This window comes from Augochlora pura, chromosome 5 (assembly GCF_028453695.1).
Source record: "Augochlora pura isolate Apur16 chromosome 5, APUR_v2.2.1, whole genome shotgun sequence".
Lineage (NCBI taxonomy): Eukaryota > Metazoa > Arthropoda > Insecta > Hymenoptera > Halictidae > Augochlora > Augochlora pura.
Genome location: NC_135776.1, coordinates 10942502 through 10964400, shown reverse-complemented (window position 1 = coordinate 10964400; position 21899 = coordinate 10942502). Strand labels below are relative to the sequence as shown.

At 37.2% G+C, this 21899-nt stretch overlaps 1 protein-coding gene across 1 annotated transcript; it reads left to right on the top strand.

The window, feature by feature from the left end:
* Window positions 1–16343: 16343 nt before the first annotated feature.
* LOC144470609 (UDP-glucosyltransferase 2-like) lies at window positions 16344–21894 on the top strand (the record flags this gene model as incomplete). Its single annotated transcript, XM_078181962.1, has 5 exons — window positions 16344–16905; window positions 19433–19800; window positions 20380–20599; window positions 20917–21136; window positions 21675–21894. Coding segments are annotated over exons 1-5 (1527 nt in total), but the record flags the coding sequence as incomplete, so codon positions are not given.
* Window positions 21895–21899: the final 5 nt, after the last annotated feature.

Below are 21899 nucleotides of genomic sequence, written 5' to 3'. Positions count from 1 at the left end.
ATATATATATATATATGTTGATATTTGGAACATTCGTGCGGCGATAGAGTTCGCTGGTAGGAAACCTTGCTCCACAACCAGTGATAATTTTAAGTATTTTATTCTGCGTAGCTTTTAGCCTTTGAAATAAGGCTTGTGAACTTGGATAAGCCGACCACCATACGGCTGCTCCATACAATAGTATTGGGCGGAGACAGAATTTATAAAGAGTAATTCTTAGGCTTTGTGAGAGGTGTGATTTAGGCGAAAAAATATGGTGAATGGCAAAAGCTGCCTTGAGAGTTTTTTGGATTCTATCCTCGGCCGATACGTTCCAATTCAGTCTGGTATTGAGTTTGATCCCGAGGTAGGTCACCGAGTCAGACCACTGGATAGGTGATTGGTTAATGTGAAGTGGAGGAAGTTGGGTGTAAGGACATCCTACTATGTGGGTGAATAAAATTGCTTGTGTTTTGGTTGGATTTAACTGGAGCTTCCAAAAGAGAAATTATTGGACAATGATATTAAGGTACGCCTGCATTCTAGCCATGAGAGTACGAAGTTGCCATGAGGAGGATAGGAGAGCAGTGTCATCGGTAAATAGGGCTGTGGTGCAGCTAGGATGAGAAGGTATGTCATTAATGAAAATATTGAAAAGGACCGGACCAAGTACTGAGCCTTGGGGGACTCCTGCAGCTATGAGATGCATCTCAGAATGAGACCCATTAAGGTTGACGAAGAACTGACGTTTATGTAGGTAAGATTGTATTAGGCGTATGATAGGGGAATGGAAACCGTAGCTGTGCAGCTTGAAGAGGAGTGCATCATGCCACACCGAATCGAAGGCCTTGGTCAGATCGAGCAGAACCATGGCGGTGAGTCTTCTGGTGTTAATTTCCTGAGATATTTGTTGGGAGATGCGTAGGATTTGGAGAGTGGTGGAGTGGCCCCTTCGAAAACCAAACTGCTGATTAATAATTATGTCCCTTGATTCAATATAATTCAGTATAAGTCGTAAGAGACACTTCTCCATGATCTTGCCACAGATCGGGAGGAAACTTATCGGTCTGTAACTGATCGGGAGATCTGTTGGTTTACTAGTTTTGTGAACCGGGACCACCTTAGCTATTTTCTGATTTGATTATATGGAAAATTTGGAGAATGACCTTGGGAGCTGCGAATTTCAACATAGGAACTGATACTCGATCCGGGTCAGGAGCCTTCTTATTTTTCATTCCTTTTATGGTGTTATAAATGAATTCGGGATTTATGACGGAAAAGAAGAATTTATCAACCTCGTTCATACCCTCGAGGCTGAGGACGTAACGGGAAATATCAATGTCTCTAGGAGAGTTAAGAGTCGAGGTGTGGGCGTGTATCCTCTCGAAGACGTTGGCTAGCGCCTCGACCTTGACACGATCATCATTAGTGTATGATGACCCGTCCACGAAGGGAGGAATGAGGCGAGATTTCCCTCGAGACAGAATATTGTAAGTGGCCCAAAATGTAGGATCCGCTTTTTTAAACACGGCAATTTTTCTTTTCCAGGCGGAGTTTCTAAGTAAGTGAATCAAGCTTGTAGGAGCTTATCTGAGGACAAGTCAGGGTTGCGCCTACAAGGTTTTGTGACTGCCTGAAATTATATTTGTATCATAGACAAATTAAAATAACTGTATATAAATTATATTCGTATTATAGACAAAATAAGATAATTGTATGCAATCGTATCTAAATTATACAAATTATATAAAAATAAAGCTACTGGTATGTTAGCGCAACGTATCTTTTTAAGGAAATTCGGGATAGGGACGACCGAACGATGTTCGGCCGTCGCTGGATTTATGGCAGAGTTCAAGGATGCGCGTTCCGGGAGGGTAAACGAGACTAAATAGTCCTGGCGATATGCGACGCGACGGCTGATGACCGCAGTTGGTCTCCCAGCTGTCGAGTGTCGAGCCATTGACTGTTTATGGAAAATGTGTTTAGAGAAGGCAAGCTACCGTCGTTGCATTGCCAAAGAATGAAACTCTGTTCTTGGCGGATCTGGCCACGGAGTGGGGAAAGCACATTTGCTTTTTGGTAAGAGGACTGTGTTGGACCGCACGGCACTTACCCCAGAACCTTGGAAAAGAGCAGTCGTCTCGACTAATTAGCTTAATCTTTCTAACATGTATATAAAATATATTTCTACCATGTACAAACTAAAACAATTGTATATAAATTACATAATTATACATAATCGTACATAAATTATATAAATCGTATTTCTATTCTATAAATTAGGATAATTCGTAAACAAGACACTGGATAAATCTGTGAAAATTGCGTCGTCCATCAGCCTCACCCGACCAGAAAAATCGTGATCCACAAAGGGTTAATTGTACCGTCCTTACAACGCGTCAATCAACCGGTGGTAACGTACCGATGGAAACAATCTGGCATTTAATCGACGGTAATTTGTCGTAAACAATCTCCCGGTAATGGTTACGCGCGAAATGACAGATCGGTCGTGGGAGTCGAGCGTTCCTGGAAGACGACGTTCGCGGCAACAGTATTGCCGGAAGCTATCAACGGCTATCAATTCGACCTAGTAGTTTACTGGCGCAGGCCCGCGAACGCGAACACGTTACGGCATCAATCTACGGTGTTGCATCGCACGGCCCGGCCCGGCGCAGCGTCGCGCGCCGTGCAACGTGCAACACGCGCGGAAGCTTTTCACTGCACACGTGCTCCCGCATTTTCTTCGATGAGATGGAAAAGATCGATGGCGCTTTGGCAGGGGACCAGTTCCTCGCGCGATCTTCCAACACGATCCTAGGCCATCCGTCGCATATCTGTCGCGTGCAGGTACACATACAGGGGGTAGGGAAAAGGTTATGCCATGGCTACTATGGACGCATCATGCTACATATTTTAATCGATGGAGATCTGTTAATAATACTTTTCGCAAGAGTTATATTGAACATTTTTTTTAAGATCCAATTTCTTTAGGATTCTATTATAATCTAGTCATCGAGAGTAGCAAACTTGCATAGGGAACTACATATATGGCAATTATTTATATGCTAAGGCAACTATTTGCAACCTGAAGCAACCCTTTTCTGAAGAAGCTACAAATATATTACGGACATTTATTCTGATGATTATAATTACGTTGTAACAATTGTTCTAGTGTTTAACGTGGTAAGTTACTGGGAATTGAATTCAATACGATTACCAGTGTTATATTTTTGAAAATAATTATTTGTTTACTTTTATTGAGTCTATTAACTATACTAACTTTATTAATTATATTAAGTTCTATGGACTCTATTAAATATATCAATTCTATTAAATGTATTAACTCTATTAAGTATATTAACTATATCAGCTCTATTAATTCTATTAACACTATGAACTATATTAACTCTACATTAACTCTACTAAGTTTATTAACTCTATTGACTATATTAACTTTACTAACTGAATTAACTCTAATAATTATATTAATTCTACTAAATATTATTAAGTTTCATTAAGTGCCATTAACTATGTCGTAACAATTGTTCTCTCGTTTGCCGCCGCAAATTACCGAGAATTGAATTAAATACGATTGTAGTGTCATATTCTGCAAAATAATTATTTGTCATTTCTTTTTTGAATTCATAGGACAGGCCCTATTGGTTCCTATTTTTTGTTTATAGGCAAAAAATTGATAACTTCTGTATTGGCAAAAATTGTTACTTCTGTAGATAGTTTTATCGATAGATAAGATCCATCGATCCGATGATGTGGTATACGTTTACGGTATCCATTGACCAGGAGGCTAGGCCTATGGGCTAGAAATGATTTTATTACTAGAAATCTTGTATATAATACCATTGTACATAATACTATTATATATAATATTTAATATATAAACTATTATACATAATACTATTAAATATAATTTGCAGAGCCTTTTTGGCAATTTACGCATTTTAAGCATCTGGCAGCATAAACAAGAAGAAAGACGCCAAGACCGAGACGAGACATCGGACTCTTGGACTTTCTCCTGGTGCTCAATAGCCATTTGACGTATCATAAACCCCGTGCACCGTGGAAATTAACGTACGTAAAAGCGACCCTATGCAGCCAGCGAATTTGGGGAAAACCCGAGGCATCGACCTTCGGAGTAAATATTCCGAAGGGCGGTACTTGCTCCTCTGCAACAAATTTCGTATTGGTTAATAGGTGTTCGCCTGGTATGAAAAAGTAGGGATAGGAGTCTTCGTGGAACGCGAACAGCCACGAAGACGACAGAGTCAAAGACAAAGTCAAAAAGGAAACACGATAGATACCAGAGAGATACCCGACGACGCTCAGGAACAAAGAATAGTAGGGACTCGTACAGACTCTCAAAACCTTTGTACGGCCATCGTGACGGCCTTTGATTAATAACTTTGTATGACCATTTGTGACGGCCTCAGCATACAACTTTATGTAACTACCATTTTAAATAAGTGTTAATTATTTGTTAAAATAAAGCAAATAAATTCAATACCAGAGCGTGTTAATCACGCACGCTCTAAACAATATATAATATTATTATTACTAGAAATATTCAGCATGAGTCTGACTCGATGAAGTACGGTAACGCTAAAACTAAGTGTAGTTACTAAGTGTTGAGGAGTCGTCAGATGTATGACCGAATCCTCTGAATATTGCACTTGGTGTCTACTACTACACTCGAAGGACCACCCACTGTGTGTGGGACTAAATGACTGTTCTTAATTGTAACACATAACCTAACCGTTACGTGTTCTGTCTATCTCTGTTCTCTGTACTGTACTGTCTGCTCTGATCTGCTCTGTTTGCTGGATGTATCTATACTGTTTGACTGTTTGCTCTATTCTGCCCTGTGTTTGAATCTATTCTCCTGAAGTTCTGTACTTGAATCTATTCTAATTTCTGTCATTTTCTCTAGCGACCCCTCTTTGGGCCTTATGCGCCCCCCCCCCCTTTCCAGAGTGGCGGGAAAACCTAGTCATCCCTTCCAATGTGCCCGAAGCACGTTGTCTGTGGTGGGGTGACTAGGCGGGCCGCGTGCACTCAGGGGTGGACGGATGTTTTTGGCAACGTTTTGGAAATTCAGCTAGCCAGGATCGCTGATGCCGATACCTGATGGCCGAGTCCCTTTTCCTTAGTCTTGGGACTTTATGGCGGGGCTTCTTGGATCTGTGAGACTAAATGATGGCATTACCTTCATCATCCTGAAATCTATTTACTTTATGTGCCACATGTTGGCTGCGGTACGGCCCGCTAACGACTGTAATAACCCTAAACGCATTTAAAACGAATTGCTGAAAAACTCACAGATGCCCAGCCATACCATAAAGTCATTTCTAAATCTCTCGCCGTAACACTAAGTACTAACGGTAGTTATTAATATCAAAAAGGTACCGTATTTTTCCGAAAAATGTAAATACATTAGTATTTTATCACCGATACAGAAAGTAAATCGATTACAATATAATATTAACTCTTTGAGACACGGAATATTAGAGAATAAATAGATGTAATAGATGTAATAGATGTAATGAATGTGACTTAAATAGACTCACTCTTCCACGTGGGTTTACAAATGAACAGAGTAAAAATGCAGTTATTGCAATATTATGAGGTGGGTCTAAAAATGTCTCACCATACATTGCTGTATATCATAAAGATGAGACATTTTTAAACCCACCGTGCCCCAGAGAGTTAGTAGAAGTTATTGTTGCTGTTGATTTGGCAATCTGTCAAATGAAGCCATGTTTTACAAACTAGTTACACCAAGACTGAATATTTTTACACTTATAAATCATATAAACAAAACACGGGCACTTAGAAAATCACGGTAACACCTACATACATACATATCTATTCGAATATACCATCTATTTGTTTTATCCATGCACTTCGACGGACACATCTTATCTGTATACACAAAAGCAAACGTTGAAACACCTTCCGCTTGTTACCCCTTCTACTCGAGTTCTAAGCACCGATGATCCAACGACTCGCCGACTCCTGTTCTCTTATCAGTCCCTCGTCCTTTCCCCATAATCTATCGCGTCGTGCCGAACGATCGGTATTCGTCGTCGACGCACGCTTGTTCCCACGTCGGAAGGAGATAGCTTCCGATCGATGGTAACCGTCGCGGCAGGATCGCTCGGAGGAATCCAATTTTGGTGTTCTCGCGTGAAAAGCTGTCCGGGACGGTCTTTTTACCGGCTTCGATGAAATTGAATTCCTCGCGCCAGGGTATCGTGGCCGGGCAATTATTTGTGACTTAGCGAGGCGAGCGGGGGTTTCGGTGTCCCGGCAGGACGGGTTAAGAAACTTGACAAAGTCGGACGCAGAAAATCGTTCCGGTCCGCGTTACATAGAGACCACCACGCCGTGGGATTTCGCTCTTTCCTGGTCAGCGCCTCGCTGGCCGATGATTCGCTGGCAAACCGGTGGAAAAGTGTGCAAGGAAAATAGCGTGGCCACGGAGGAAACGGGACGACGGATGACGCTGCTGGCTGTGCACTTCTTTTTCCACGGAGCTGCACGGTCCGGCGATCGCGGCGCGACGAGCTCCTACTTTCCTGCGAATTTCACTGTTCAATCGAAAACCGTTTTACTTGAACGGTCTCTTGGTTTCCCCTGTCGCGTTGCAAATTGACCGCTACCGGTTCGGTGTCGATTCCTCTCCCCCAATCAGAATCTATTTGCACGGTCAGCCGCGTCCGATGGAGTCGTCGCCGCTGCTCAATTGTACTTTGATAGCGATTTATAGATGTTTTGAGAATGCGAAGCGGAGGTTACTGTGTCCACGGTACGGGAATTTGGAATATGTGTAACTATTAGGGTGTCCCTTTTCTTCACGCGAAGTCACTTGACGATATTTATTGTTTAACCCCTTACACTATAATAACTGGTCAGACTCGTATTACAAATTTCATGAAAGATTGTACTAAACACTCGAATATTATTAATTTATTTTGAATCGAAATCAAGTTTATTCTTCTGTTGTAAAACGACAGTACATAATGGCAATAAAAGAAACAAGAATTGTCTGATCTTATTAAGGAAAATATTAAAGACAAATAAGTCACTAATCAATGCTGCTGCTAATCAATGCAGAGTGAAAGGAATCGTAGTGCAAAATTAGCGTAATTTTTATTCGTTTTTGTATAAAATATAAAATCAATATATAACTATTTTGTGCATGGAGTCGTTAAATAAAGTATGTGGAATATTTCTGTATATGTTATAGCAAAACTATATGCGATGTCATGTAATTTTATACCGATCGTTTCGTAGATAAATTATAACAATTGTTCAATCAAGAATAAATAATTAAAATACAGAAAAGTGAGTATATTGAAATATGCTAAAACTTATCTTGTTAAATTAAATATCTTATTTGTTGCAATTGAGACAGGGCCAATTTTACCATGTATATAGACTTAATTCATAATTTAAAGTAATATCAAGCAATGATTTTTGTAGGGGACTTCTCGACGATGACTTTGACCTTCACTTTAATTATTATAATTTAATTAAGATATGTCAAGCTTAATTTACAAACGGATGAGACTGTTAGGCAAATGCAATGTAAATCTATTATTTATATGAAAAGTCGTACAGCACGTTAATCGCGATATTTGAAATTAATAGACAATTCCAATTTCAGATCACCGAAATTTATAAACAATTGTAAAATGCTCTTGGAGTAATAATTTCTGGTAAAGTCAGACATTGCTTGATTACACTTGTGCAAGATAATTTTCGAAGTTCAATATAGTATATTTATAAGATGGATATACCATATTTAGAAGTTCAGTACACAGTACATCTGTTTTTATATGTGTCACTCAAATATTTGACCATTTAATGTGAATTGAGTGGTGACCGAAATATTGCTAGTGTCGCAATGAAGTCAGAAGTATCATTATGACAACAGGAAACGCGCGACAAATGTATTTTGGATGAACAATCACATGAAGCTTTTGCTTAGACTAGACGAATCCCTTCTTGAAAGTTATGAAATATCGATGACACGTAAAATCTTGTAATGACACTTATGTAATTCCAATTGATATCATATACCAAGTTACATCACGATAGATACAAGTTAATGGTAGGGCAGTCTGTGTTACGCAACATCGAAGAAACTGTATATCGAAACTCTAGCTAATTCTTTAATAATTGCCGCACGCAATGACCAGAGGCGGTCCTTGCGTGTACATCATCAGTACAGAGGAATGAGATATTAAGTAATTTAACCTTTTAAATGCGTACGACGTGTGTACACGTCATAAGATGACCATTTCACATCTTATAACAGAAATATTTCTCCTACGATTCAGGTTAATAAATCGTTAGGTTAATAAACATATTAGCCAAATAACGAAAATTCGTCATGTTTATATTACAGAAAATAAATCATGCTTGTTCTTTTAATTCTAAATCAATTCAATTCTAATTTATAGCAGACGAAGATAATTCCAATAAAGAACTGATTTCAAGTTGCGTCGCATAACGGTGCAAACGTAATCAAAAACAAAGTAAAGGCATAGTATTTGGTATTGCGTATAGAAGAATTTCATTCGAAGTTTAAACGCTTGGCTGTTTGGATATTATATAACTTCATAAAGAAAGAAAACAAAAATTAAAAATTGATTTATAAAGACAGATTTATTTTATATCATTTTCCAAAATTTGACTGAAAAATATATTAATTTTAGCAAGTTACGTTGCTTTTTATATAAACCGTATAATTTCTACAGAGAGCGTAAGAAAATTCCTGCATTTTTATATATGTGTTAAAATATTTGTACATGTAAAATATATGATATATGTGTTAAAATGTTTATAGAACATATTAGTAAATTTTGCAAACTTTAGAATAATTTTAGAACAATTGTCAGAAAAAGTACATTCAGTGTAATCGACAAAATGCATAACAAAATTTATAATTATATAATTTTAGTAATGAAATTTTAAATTAAACTAATTAAAATTAAATAATATGAAGTATATAATTGAAATATATAATTTTCCTTTTCAGTCTTGTTGTACACAGTGACCCGCTTGAAACTGCCCTTCCGATTATAAATAGAAGTAGTTATTACATAATTCTTTAAATATTAGACACCTTTTACGATAAATAAGATAAATAAAATAGACAAAATAGATATAATAGATAAAATAAATGTAATAGATCAAATAGATTAAATAGAATAAATGCCAAATAAAACTAAATAAAATAAATATATTGTTCAATACTAATATTACTAAAATATAAAAATGTTTACAGCAGAATTACCGGTCAGTGAAGTGTTAATTTAAATATTGCCAAAAAACCATTGCTTTATCGTCATGTTTATTTTCATGACTTCCTTTTGTGTTGAAAAATCAAATCGGATCTTGATAGATGGTATTGCAACACCATGACTGGCGTAATGACACAGTTTTGCTTCATCGAATACTGCTGCAAAATATTATCGCGTTTATGATTACGTTCTATCTATTGATTTGTGTCCTTTCAGCGGTTCGATATCTCCGTGGATGAAAATAGCGTCGACCGATAAGAACGCTATGAATGTCTTTTTTTAATTGGATCAGTATGAGAAATTAGAGTGCGGGAGATATGGACGATAATTAGATCTCAACAATTTGTAGATACGAAGAATGAATTCGTGATTTCCGCATTTATTTTCAGGTTCTTTAAATTTTATCTTATAATGACTGTGGCGGCGACAAGCCGGCGCCACGTCTCCGCCATGTGTTTAGTTTTAGGACGAAAGAATGTTTGGACGAATGGACCGGGCTGCGTGCTGTGCGATAGCGTCGAGCGGATGTTTGGACGATTGGTTCGAGTGTCACAGAGAGTGAATGCATTTAGTGAGTTTAGAGTGAAAGCGAAATGTGAGAATGAGAAAGAATGATTTTCGTGGGAATGCATGAGCGAGCGAACGGCTAGTCTGTAAGTTAGTTCAGTAAGAGCTTTCGGCGTGTACAGTACGCGAGCATCGCGGGTTTGTACCGACCGTCATATTGTAATAAATTGAGTCTAGTCAAATCGAGTTAAACGTTCTTCCCACCATCTTGCTAGGCATCCGCGCAGCCTGGAGGGAGGATTTAAAATCCACCGCAGCGGAGCTGGTGTATGGCGAAACACTGCGCCTACCAGGGGAATTCCTGGCCCCACGAAAAGCAGAGTCGCTGTCGCTGCCAAGGGATTTTGTTGCGGGATTGCGAGAGCATTTCGCGACTCTCGCCCCGACGCCTGGCAGCAACCATGCGACAAAACGCCTTTTCGTTTTCAAGGACCTTCCAACAGCGGAGCACGTGTTCCTGCGGCACGACGCCGTGCGAGGAATCCTCCAACCACCTTACGATGGTCCATACAGGGTCCTCGACCGAGGGGATCGGTTTTACTCCCTCTGCATCCGAGGCAAGCCGGTTACGGTCACCGTGGATCGCCTAAAACCGGCGTACTTGCTGGCTACAGACCCAGCACCGCCGTCATTTCCAGGGGAATTGCAGCCGGCGTTACCTGGAGACCCCGAGGCACCACCATTTCGTACACCGAGCGAACCCACGGGGCAGCCGCCCCACTCATCGCCACCATCGCGAGATCCGGCGTTACCGCCTCCAATATTAGTACCAGCCAACGCGGGTTTCCGCACCACACGGTTCGGAAGAAAAGTGCGTTTTCCGGACCGATTGCAAGTTTCGTGATTGAGTCAATCACTGGCGGGGGGGTGATGTGGCGGCGACAAGCCGGCGCCACGTCTCCGCCATGTGTTTAGTTTTAGGACGAAAGAATGTTTGGACGAATGGACCGGGCTGCGTGCTGTGCGATAGCGTCGAGCGGATGTTTGGACGATTGGTTCGAGTGTCACATAGAGTGAATGCATTTAGTGAGTTTAGAGTGAAAGCGAAATGTGAGAATGAGAAAGAATGATTTTCGTGGGAATGCATGAGCGAGCGAACGGCTAGTCTGTAAGTTAGTTCAGTAAGAGCTTTCGGCGTGTACAGTACGCGAGCATCGCGGGTTTGTACCGACCGTCATATTGTAATAAATTGAGTCTAGTCAAATCGAGTTAAACGTTCTTTCCACCGCTGTTCCCACTTCCACATGACAATTTAGCAGTGTCATGGATTTCGAGTGCGGCAAACATAAAACTCCTTTTGCAAATCTTCTCTTAAACATTCTACAGTGTTCATAAAAACACACTGGTGGCATTTAATTCACATAAACATGATCACAAAAATATGTGCATTTCCTTTAACTCTTTGACTGGGGCGCACTTGCGGAGAGAATCGACGAATAAATTCATACGTATCTTTAGTTGTTTTCTATTTTTTATTTATTTAACTTGCACTTGACTTTTAAAAATGTTTGGCAATTTAATGTAAAACGTTAATAAATATAGCATATTATATATTAGAATATTTTATTTACTTAATATGCATATTCTTTTAAATATATGTGGTAATTTAATAAAAACTGTTAATAAACATGGCATATTTTATGCTATCATATATTGATGTAATATACTATTATATCTTGATATATCATATATTCTATATATACTACCTTGATCAAAAAGTTCTAGGACTGTCCCCCGTGTGTCGCTGTCAATCACCCGATTGTTTCTTTTTTTTTTGTTAGGTTACCATATCTGTCATTAACACTTCCTTCCAATTTCAGCGTCATAGCTTGATATTTGTAAAAGTTACGCTGTACTGAGCACATCTCCTTTGTTCGTGTCTTCGATTTTGAAAATGGCATCATTCGAGCATCAACGAGTTTGCATTAAATTTTGTGTAAAAAACGGATTTAACGGTCCGCAGACCTTGGATATGTTGGAGAAGTGTTTCGGCAACGATACTCTTTCGAGATCAAACGTTTTTCGATGGCACGAACGCTTCAGAAGTGGTCGTGAGTCGGTCGAGGATGACAAACGCAGTGGCAGGCCGTCAACGTCGAAAACCGATGAAAACATCGATAAAATTCAAGAAATGTTGTCCGAAAACCGCAAATTGACCATCAGAGAGCTGGCAGAGGACTTGAACATTGCTTATGGATCCGTTCAAGACGTTTTGGTTAGTGATTTGGGCCTCAGACGTGTCGCTGCAAAACTGGTGCCGAAAGACCTCAATTTCATGCAAAAAAAGGACCGCGTTGAAATCGCGAAAGACATGATTTCCAAGGCCGAATCCGACCTAACATTTATTAAACGTATCATCACTGGAGATGAGACGTGGATTTATGAGTATGACACACAATCCAGACATCAAGCGAGTGAATGGCGTGCACCGGAAGAGCCGAGACCGAAAAAACCACGTCGTTTTCAGTCAAGAAAGAAGGCGATGCTCACGGTTTTCATGGATTACAATGGTGTTGTGCATCAAGAATTCTTGCCAGAAAAACAGAGAGTCAACAAAGAGTATTATTTAGGCGTTTTGAGACGTTTGCGCGAAGCAATTCGTCAAAAAAGGCCAGATTTGTGGGCAAACAACTCGTGGATTTTGCACCACGATAACGCACCGGCGCACAATGCGATCCTTATCCGTGAGTTTTTGACGAAAAACAACACGAACACTTTCCAGCAGCCTTCAAATTCACCAGATCTGGCTCCCTGCGACTTTTTTCTGTTCAACCGAATTAAAAAGCCGCTTCGCGGAACGCGTTACAGTACCCGAGAGGAGGTCATGACAAAATCGAAGACGGCTCTGATGGACATACCGAAAATTGAGTACCAGCGGTGTTTCGAGGATTGGATCAAGCGCTGGCGCAAGTGCATTGCAGTCAATGGGGACTACTTTGAAGGGGACCATATCGATTTGGACGAATAAATTTGTATTTTTGATTTTATGAATAAAGTCCTAAAACTTTTTGATCAAGGTAGTATGTAATATACTATAATATGTTAATAAACATGTGACAGCGTTCATATACGCATTTCAAAGCCAAAACGTTAAAAATGTGATCTAGAATTTATAATGAGCAGATCATGTGATATTAAATTGTAACTTCTGTTTTTATATTATTTATTTTATTGATCTCGAAAAGTATCCAGTATTTAAACAGGCACGTAACAATATTAGGAAAATCTAAAATACCAAATATAAAAAGTATATAATGACAATAAAATAAAAGCTGATTTATAGGTTACCGGTCGACGAAGTGTTAATATGTACCCATCCCAAAGAATATAATCAACAAAACAATTTATGGTATCGCGAACATGCAATGATACACAATGCACGATAAGATATGTACATGCCCAAACAGTATGTACAATTTGTGATAATGTTTAGACGCGAATTTCTCTTCCAACAAATGCTGTTGTTTACTTCGAATGACGTCTCTTTGCACGCTGTCTAGTAATCCAAGAAAATGATTTTTAATTCTTATTGCCAGCTATTGCACTATTGCTTTTAGGATTTACCCATCTTAAGATTTTGCACGATAAAATGTTACGCGATTTGTTCATAGCCTCTTTATTTAACTGCATTTCTGCAGTTTTTCTGATAAACACTGTTTGTTTGTACGAAATAAAACGCATACTTGTCATTAGAAATAATATCTTACGGTTAAACGAAACAATATTTTAGATTTATTTTTATTATATTAAATTTATTTTTTGTAATACTATGTTTATTTTTTGCTACACAATATTTATTTTTATTATAGTATAATATATTTATTCTTTATGATACTATATCTATTTTTTATTATACTATATCGTTATTATTATTCTTATATTAGCAAACATCAGAATATTCTATAATTGAAAATAAAAGCATGTCATTTAAACATAGGCTCAAAAGTGCTTCGTTAAAAAATTACAATAAAACTACAAAATAGCAACAGACCGATTTCCGTTTCATTTAAAAACGTGTTAGTGACAGTTCCCTTATCAGTGTTTGTTTATCAAAGCGATGTTTCGTAATCAAATCATCTTAATGTAAATGACAATAATCGATTGCATTGGACGTTAAGCAAGTTTTCGATCTGTAATCATCGCGATAACCTTACATCGATCTTTAATTTCTCTTATAATGATCTAAAAAAGCATTTTCAAGCCTGCTTTTATAGAACATTTTTTCCTACCTGCGCTCTTAAAATCTACTATCACTGTTTATCATGGTGAAATCTGTTGCTGTATAAATTGCAATATGTGCTCGCCAAAATGGCGAATTGGGGAAGATAATTTCATAAATATAATAGACAGAATAACATAATAAATAGAATAGATAGAATACATATAATAGATACAGTAGATAGAATACATATAATAGAATAACATAATAGACATAACAGGTAGAACAACGTGGCGTGAATTATGGTTGTCGATTGTGAGCAACTATAAAAACGAGTCACAGGGGTCGAATAATCGCGTCTGCAGGTTGCAAATTGTCCATTTTAGTTTACAAGCCAAGAGACACTTGAAAGGAATTTATTGTACTCTCGAGTATAATTACGAAACTGTTGATATTAAAAAGAAAAGTAAATCGTTTGCATTTTCTCAAGCTCCAGAGTATCACAACAGGATGAGATACACTGCCATGCACAATGAAAATTACAGTGGGTGTAAAAAGTATTCGTAACGCAATCAATTCCAACTAAAACATTATAGAACGTCGTTTATTACAAATAAATTTTAACAAAAAAGATGTGTACATATTCTTTGATATCTTCGGAGCAAATGTCATGAAAAGGAAATTGTTTATTTATATTCTTGATGAAACTATTAGCAAAACTCTTAAACATGGACTGAAATATACGCGTAATAAATATTCGTACAGTTCCTGTTCCATGACGCTTTCCGTTACAGTATACATGACAAGTATCTGGTAATCCATGGAATGTCAAAATAAATATCATCAGTATCTGTAGAGACCTTGTGAGAATAAATAGTGCTCTATATTTAAGATCCGTAACGTTAGTAGTCCTAAAATGGGACGAAAAGGAAAGGAAAGGACGGAAAGTGTAAGAAAAATTATTACAAATCTGCATAATAAGTGTAAAATATTACGAGAGATTTCGGAAATTATGAATAGACCGAGGTCTACAATTCAAGACATCATTGATAGATATGGAAATCGAAAAACTTTAAGGAATAAAGCAAGGTGTGGACGTAAACGATTAATAAATGAATACACCGGCCGATGGATAATGCGTAATATGTCCTTAGTATTAGTGTCTTCAGCAGTACAGAGCGTAATTTTCTACGGGAGAGAGGATATCATGGCAGAGTAGCTCGTAAGAAATATTTTGTGAACGAAACTAATAGAAAGAAACGACTGCAATTCGCAAAAGAATATGTAAACGTTCCAATGGAGTATTGGAATCATGTAATATTTACTGATAAAAGTAAATTTAACATATTCGAATGAGATGGACGATGTACGGTATGGAGGAAAAAAAATACCGAGTATGAAAAAGAAAACTTGCAGGCGACTGTAAAGCATGGCGGAGGATCGGTCACAGTTTGGGGCTGTATAAGTGCGAATGGGGTTGGATCCCTATATTTATCGATGGTATCATGGACCATAAATTATACATCGATATTTGAAAAACACATATTCAAGCTAGTGCAAATAAAATGCAACTACAAGACAACTATATCTTTTTACAAGACAATGATCCGAAGCATAATGCTTATAATACAAGGCAATGGATCCTGTATAACGTACCAAATCAGTTAAAAATCCCTCCACAGTCTCCAGACATAAACGTCATAGAGCACTTATGCAGTCATCTCGGTGAAAAAATTCGAAATTACCATATTTCTTCAAAAAAAGATTTAAAAGATGCACTATTGCAAGAATGGAGTAACATTTCTAGTACTATCACCAGAAAGTTAGTATGGAGTAACATTTCTAGTACTATCACCAGAAAGTTAGTACAGTCAATGTCACGAAGGCATACAGCGATTATACAATCTAAAGGGAATCCAACTAAATACTAGAATAACAAATAAGTTGATTTTTGTTATGTTTATGTATACAAATTAAGAGACGTTATTGTAAAGTTGGAAGTGTACGAATACTTATTCCGCGTATATTTCCGTCCACATTTAAGCTTTTTGTTAATAGTTTTATAAAGAATATTGATAAACAATTTTTTTTCATGCCATTTGCTCCGAAGATTTCAAAGAATATATACACATCTTTTTTGTTAATATTTATTTGTAATAAACAAAGTTCTATAATGTTTCCGTTGATATTGATTGCTGTACGAATACTTTTTACACCCACAGTATATCAAGTCCCCACACTGCATCCATGACTCAGCAGCCCATCCACAACCTGCATTAAAGAACCCGCTCCTTTATAAACATCAACCTACGTCTTCCACGGGGACATTGCATCCAGGGACTAGTAGTTCCGCGGCTCGCGGCAGCAACTCATCGATGAATCTTGGCTTTATGAAGAGCAATCTGTCGCCGGTTGTGCTTTCGGTCATCGGCTTGCTCTGCATCGGTCTGCACGCGCAGGCCGCCAGTATCTTAGCCATTGTTCCGACGCCATCTTACAGCCATCAGATACCATACCGAAAACTATGGCTCGAGTTGCACGAACGGGGCCACGAAATAGTGCTCGTCACAGCGAATCCGATCCCGAACGTGGACTCGAAAACGTTCCAGCAGATCGACATCAGCCAAGCGTACAAGGACTTGAGGGGAGTCGACTTTATGGAGCTTCGATTCAACAAGATCGAATGGCTCGATTTCGTGGTGGAGCATCTATTTGACATGAGCTATATTTTTGGAGAATACGTGCTAAACCACACGGAAATGAAGCCGATCTACGCGCCTAACAGCGACCGGAAGTTTGATGTTGTGATGGTGGAAATGCTCGCGATGCCTGCCGTCTATGGCTTCGCTCATAGGTTCGACGCGCCCTTGATAGGTATTTCTTGAAATTCGTTTTGATAATACGTAAAGGAAACTTGGTGATACGCGCGGATTTTGACGAAACTTTGAACAAGTTTAATTGAATTTAACCATGTGTCGCGCGTGCTCGTATTTTACATTAACTCTAGGCGACGGATTTAGACGGATCTTCGAATCAACCCGTCGGATTTGCAAGAAATTCTAAGTTTGTAAGTTTCCATGGAAAGCTTGTGGTTTTATAGCTTAGTGTAGAGTATACCTCCAACATATATTTATACATTTTCAAGCTTCGGAGTATAAAACAATGTATTTTGAAAACAGGAAACAAATCACTAAGCAGTAAAAGCATTAAATGAAAAGTTGCAATCTTTGTATAGAGAAAGAGTGCAGTTGTTTAACACTAGGTTTACGGAGATTTCTTATATACCTATCTCTACGGTACACGTCAATTTGACGCATGTTAAAAAAGATAAACATTTTGTAGAATGAGTAATTTATTTTTAAAGGAATATTGTCATACAAGTGTATCGATATTAAAGTGTCTATAGGAAAATGATACGGTATTTTATAAGTCGTGTAGCGAAGAGTAAAATATTATCTGTATCATGATAAATAGTAGCACTAGATAGTAGCACTTTGGGATCAGCTGAATTTTATATCACTGATTCCTCTATTTGCACATTTTCACTATATTGCATAATTTCATCTTTTGTTTGACGAAGCTATTTTCTCTCGTTGTCACTGCTTTCACCGGAATTATCATCTCTTGGACAGATTTTCTTTTTCAACATATATTTACCTCGTTTGGCCATATTATATGAATAACGGTTATTCGTCAAAGAATCTACAACTTGAATCGACACTAATATTTTTGCAGTTACTTACAATAACGTGATATTTATTTCTTCGATGCACATACCAACTATACTTCGAAGAACTTAAATTTCAAAATATGCTTACACTACGATTATAGCTAAAATATATAGTATCATTGATTTTCTCAATGCTTATCACTTTCCAACGCGTGATTTTGTAAACAACGAAGTAATCTTGTAACAGCCACTGGAGAATTAAGATAACGGAGTTTCTGTACTACCTTAACATTGCGTCAATTTGACGTAGACATAGGTATACCACGTAAAAGATTTCGAAATCAAAAGCGCAGAAGAAAATCAATTTTGACAAATGTACATCTCGATAAATGGATAATAATAAGTATGTGTAGCAAGAGAAAAATCTAAGCGATTTCCAAATTTTTCTATGCGAAATTGAAAATGCGTCAAATTGATGCGCTTTAAAAACCGAGTGTTAAAGGAGAAATTAAAAGTTTTATCTTAATTGGCTCGTCTACGTAAGGGTCCATATAATGCAAACTAAAAATGCTATAAAAAAAAGTTAAAGAAAACAAAATAATCCAAAATAGTTCAGTAGAAGTTTTATCGTACTTATTGGCGTATTTTTTGCTGATATATGGTTAATAAATTTTTATGAGAACATCATTTATTTCCGTAGTTAAACTCAAACTGCAATAACTTTTTTAGTATTGAACCAAACTACTCGAAATTTTGTTTAGATAATAGAGGGGCCAGTCTACTTGATTATAACTAGAACGCTTCTTTAAAATTTTACTATTAGTCGGAATGACAAAAGAAAATGAAAAACTCTCGTCTTTTAATTTGTTTATCTGTGCCTGTCTGTCTCGGTAAATTGTGCATGCAGAAAATTGCATAGAAATCGGTAGGGCCTTAATGTGAGATGTAAACGATTGTAGACCGCAAGAATTGTATTTATGTTCCGATTTTTAACACTTTAGATTAATAAGTTTCAGCAACTTTTATTAATCTATATCTTTTAGTCACGTTAGTGTTACGAGAACCTGTCATTAATATTACGAAATAATGTCAACTTTCTTAGCCAACCAGTCATTCGTCATAAAGTATCAGGAGCATGTTTATACAACGTTTATTTCTTTAATTGCACCGTGATACATCAGAAACAAGTTTTTCTAGAATGGAACATTATCTATAATTTTACATTCCTGTGTTATTAGAATAATAACACAGGGAATAAAATAAAAAATTAGTTATAATTGAAATGAGAATTGAATGTCATGTGGTATAATTTACCAGTGTTCCAATTTTAAATCTTTTGAAAAATCGAGGACATGAATACTTGCAGTAGTATTATGTATTACTATACAACTTTACAGCATAATGTAAGAATGTGTGAAAACAACTATCCATTGATAACACTAGTATTAACAAGGAAATATTTAATGTCATATTACGGAGTTACTTAAGAAATTCGTAGAGTAGGTGATGATATCAGATACGCGATTAAATGTACATGTAGAAGATTAAATCAGTCACATAATAATTGAGTAACTTCTGATGGAAAAAATTAACACCTTTCATAATTCAAACTCTGCTTTCAACTATGTTTGGAAGTAATGTCAAGAATCAAACAATTATTATTATTTTCTACATTACACAAGAAATTTAATTATTGATACGTAACATACTCATCCCTTTGTATGCTTTTAGGGTTGACATCACTGGGAATTTTTGCACTGAATGAACACGCGCTCGGTGGTGTGCCATTGCCATCGCACGAGTATACATGGGAAATGGAGGCGAAAGTGGGGACGCATCAGCCATTTTTGAAGAGACTACAAAATTATCTTAAATTCTGCCGATATTTGTATCTCACTTACCGTGACATCTTCCCACGCCAGCAGAAATTAGCAGAACAGTATTTCGGACCTCTGCCGCCATTGCTTGATATATTGAAAAATACTAGTGTTATATTTGTTAACCAAGCTGACGCCATAACACCAGCCAGACCAAAGCTTGCCAATATGATCACATTCACATCTGTCCACGTCGAGAAGAACCCGACTCCTATGCCGTTGGTATGTATGCGTAAAATACATACCGAAGCATTCATTCGTTGCACATACAATTCGCTCATTTTTAATTAAATGTTTCGGGTTGGTAGAATGTATTACAAAATCTACGAAAAATAATAATTTTTCAATTCCTGTTAGACATTAACTTTGAGAACGATTCATTGTCGATCTCTTGCGGATGTTTGTGTGGTTATAACAGTCAATAAGGGCAATGATACATTGTTTATGTTTACTATGATGTAATTAGTCCATACGTAATCTGGGTTTTTGGAGGTGACAGAGTTTGTTCTTTGTAGAAATGTACTTTGTACTTTCTGGAACTGTACTCTGTACTTTCTATAAATGTACTCTGTTCTTTACGCTAATACACTTTGTACATTCTATAAGTGTACTTTGTATTTGTACATCAATACAATTCCACAAAGTGAATTTTCTGTATTTTTGAGAAGGCTTTGATGATGGGTGTTCTATTATCTTTATCTTCAAATTTTTTATCATATTCTATATATTTTAAATAAGCGTTTCTTTGCGTTAATTTCATTGCGAAGTTCATCGACATGATTTTTTTTTATTTGTTATTAGGATCTAAAACAATTCGTGGACAACGCGACCGAAGGATTCATTTACTTCAGTCTGGGCACAAACGCCATGAGTTCGAGCATGCCTAAAGAAACTCTACAGGTTTTCCTTGACGTATTTGCCAAATTGCCCTATAGAGTTGTTTGGAAATTCGAAAAAGATATGGACAACAAGCCCGACAATGTTTTTATTGGAAAATGGCTCCCTCAGCAGAGCATTCTTGGTACGGTCACATGTTTTATCTATTATACTTTCCTTGAAAAATACGATTCACGTAGAATTGATTTTCAGGATTCTATTAATTTCTCTGTTAAGAATATTTAATTAAGAAGAAAAGTTGAAAGCAGACTATTTGCATGGTCGCATTCATTCCGCTTGAATCGTTTAACCCTTTGTACTCGAAGCGATTTCAATTGCAAATCTAAAACAATTTTTCTGGCTTCTAGTGTATCCATTTTATATAAAAAAACTCGATTTCGACAATTTTTTAAATAAAGGAAATTGTCAATTGGTTATTAACTATGGAACATTGTTACGCAGCGCATCCCAATATTAAACTGTTCATCTATCAAGGAGGACTACAAAGTAGCGAGGAGGCGGTACACTTTTCGGTACCACTGATAGGATTTCCGGTATTAGCGGATCAGGACTACCAAGTGCTCAGAATGGAGGCCCTCGGTGTTGCAAAATACATGGAAATCGTAAGCATTACGAGAGAAGAATTGGAAGCTGCCATTCGAGAGATCATAACTAATAAAGAGTGAGTATTCAAACTCGCATACATATATACATATATTGTTGCCATCTCCGTTGACTCCGCGTGCAATAGGAAGCGGCATTTTATTCATAGTCTACAACAGTGGTGGGCAACCTGAATAATTAAGGGCTTAGGCACAACTACAGGCTACGAGCAAAGCACGAAGCATTTATTGAAATACATATAGAAATTCGTTCTATGTTTTTCATAATTATTCGGTTCAATAATATCAATTCTTAAAGCCCCTATATTTAACTTCATATACCTAAAAATCATCAAGAAGTACCTATCTGATAACTTTGGATCAAGTTACACAATAATAAAAACTATAAATATTTCTCCAAGAGACAGTATTAACGTTTTAAAATATTTTTATCATTGAAAGCATTCTATTGTCTACTCATCCTAACGTAAACATTGTTAACTAACCGGATCATTGTTAAATAAATAATTAATATCAATAAAACCAAGATTGACAAAACTGTTAAAATTGTCTGATAAAATGTTACAAGATGGTATAATTTTATTTCCTCGTTTTCAGATACAAAGAAAAAATAATTGCATTGAAAGAGCTCGTGAACGATACCCCGTACGATATGGTGGAATACCTAGCATGGTGGGTTGAGTACGTGATTCGCCATAAAGGTGCCCCCCATCTGCGTTCAAACTTGGCCGATCAACCATGGTATCAGCGTTGCGACATGGATATCGTGGTATTCCTAACGATAGTATCCGTTTTAATCATTTCAATCATAACTAGCATCCT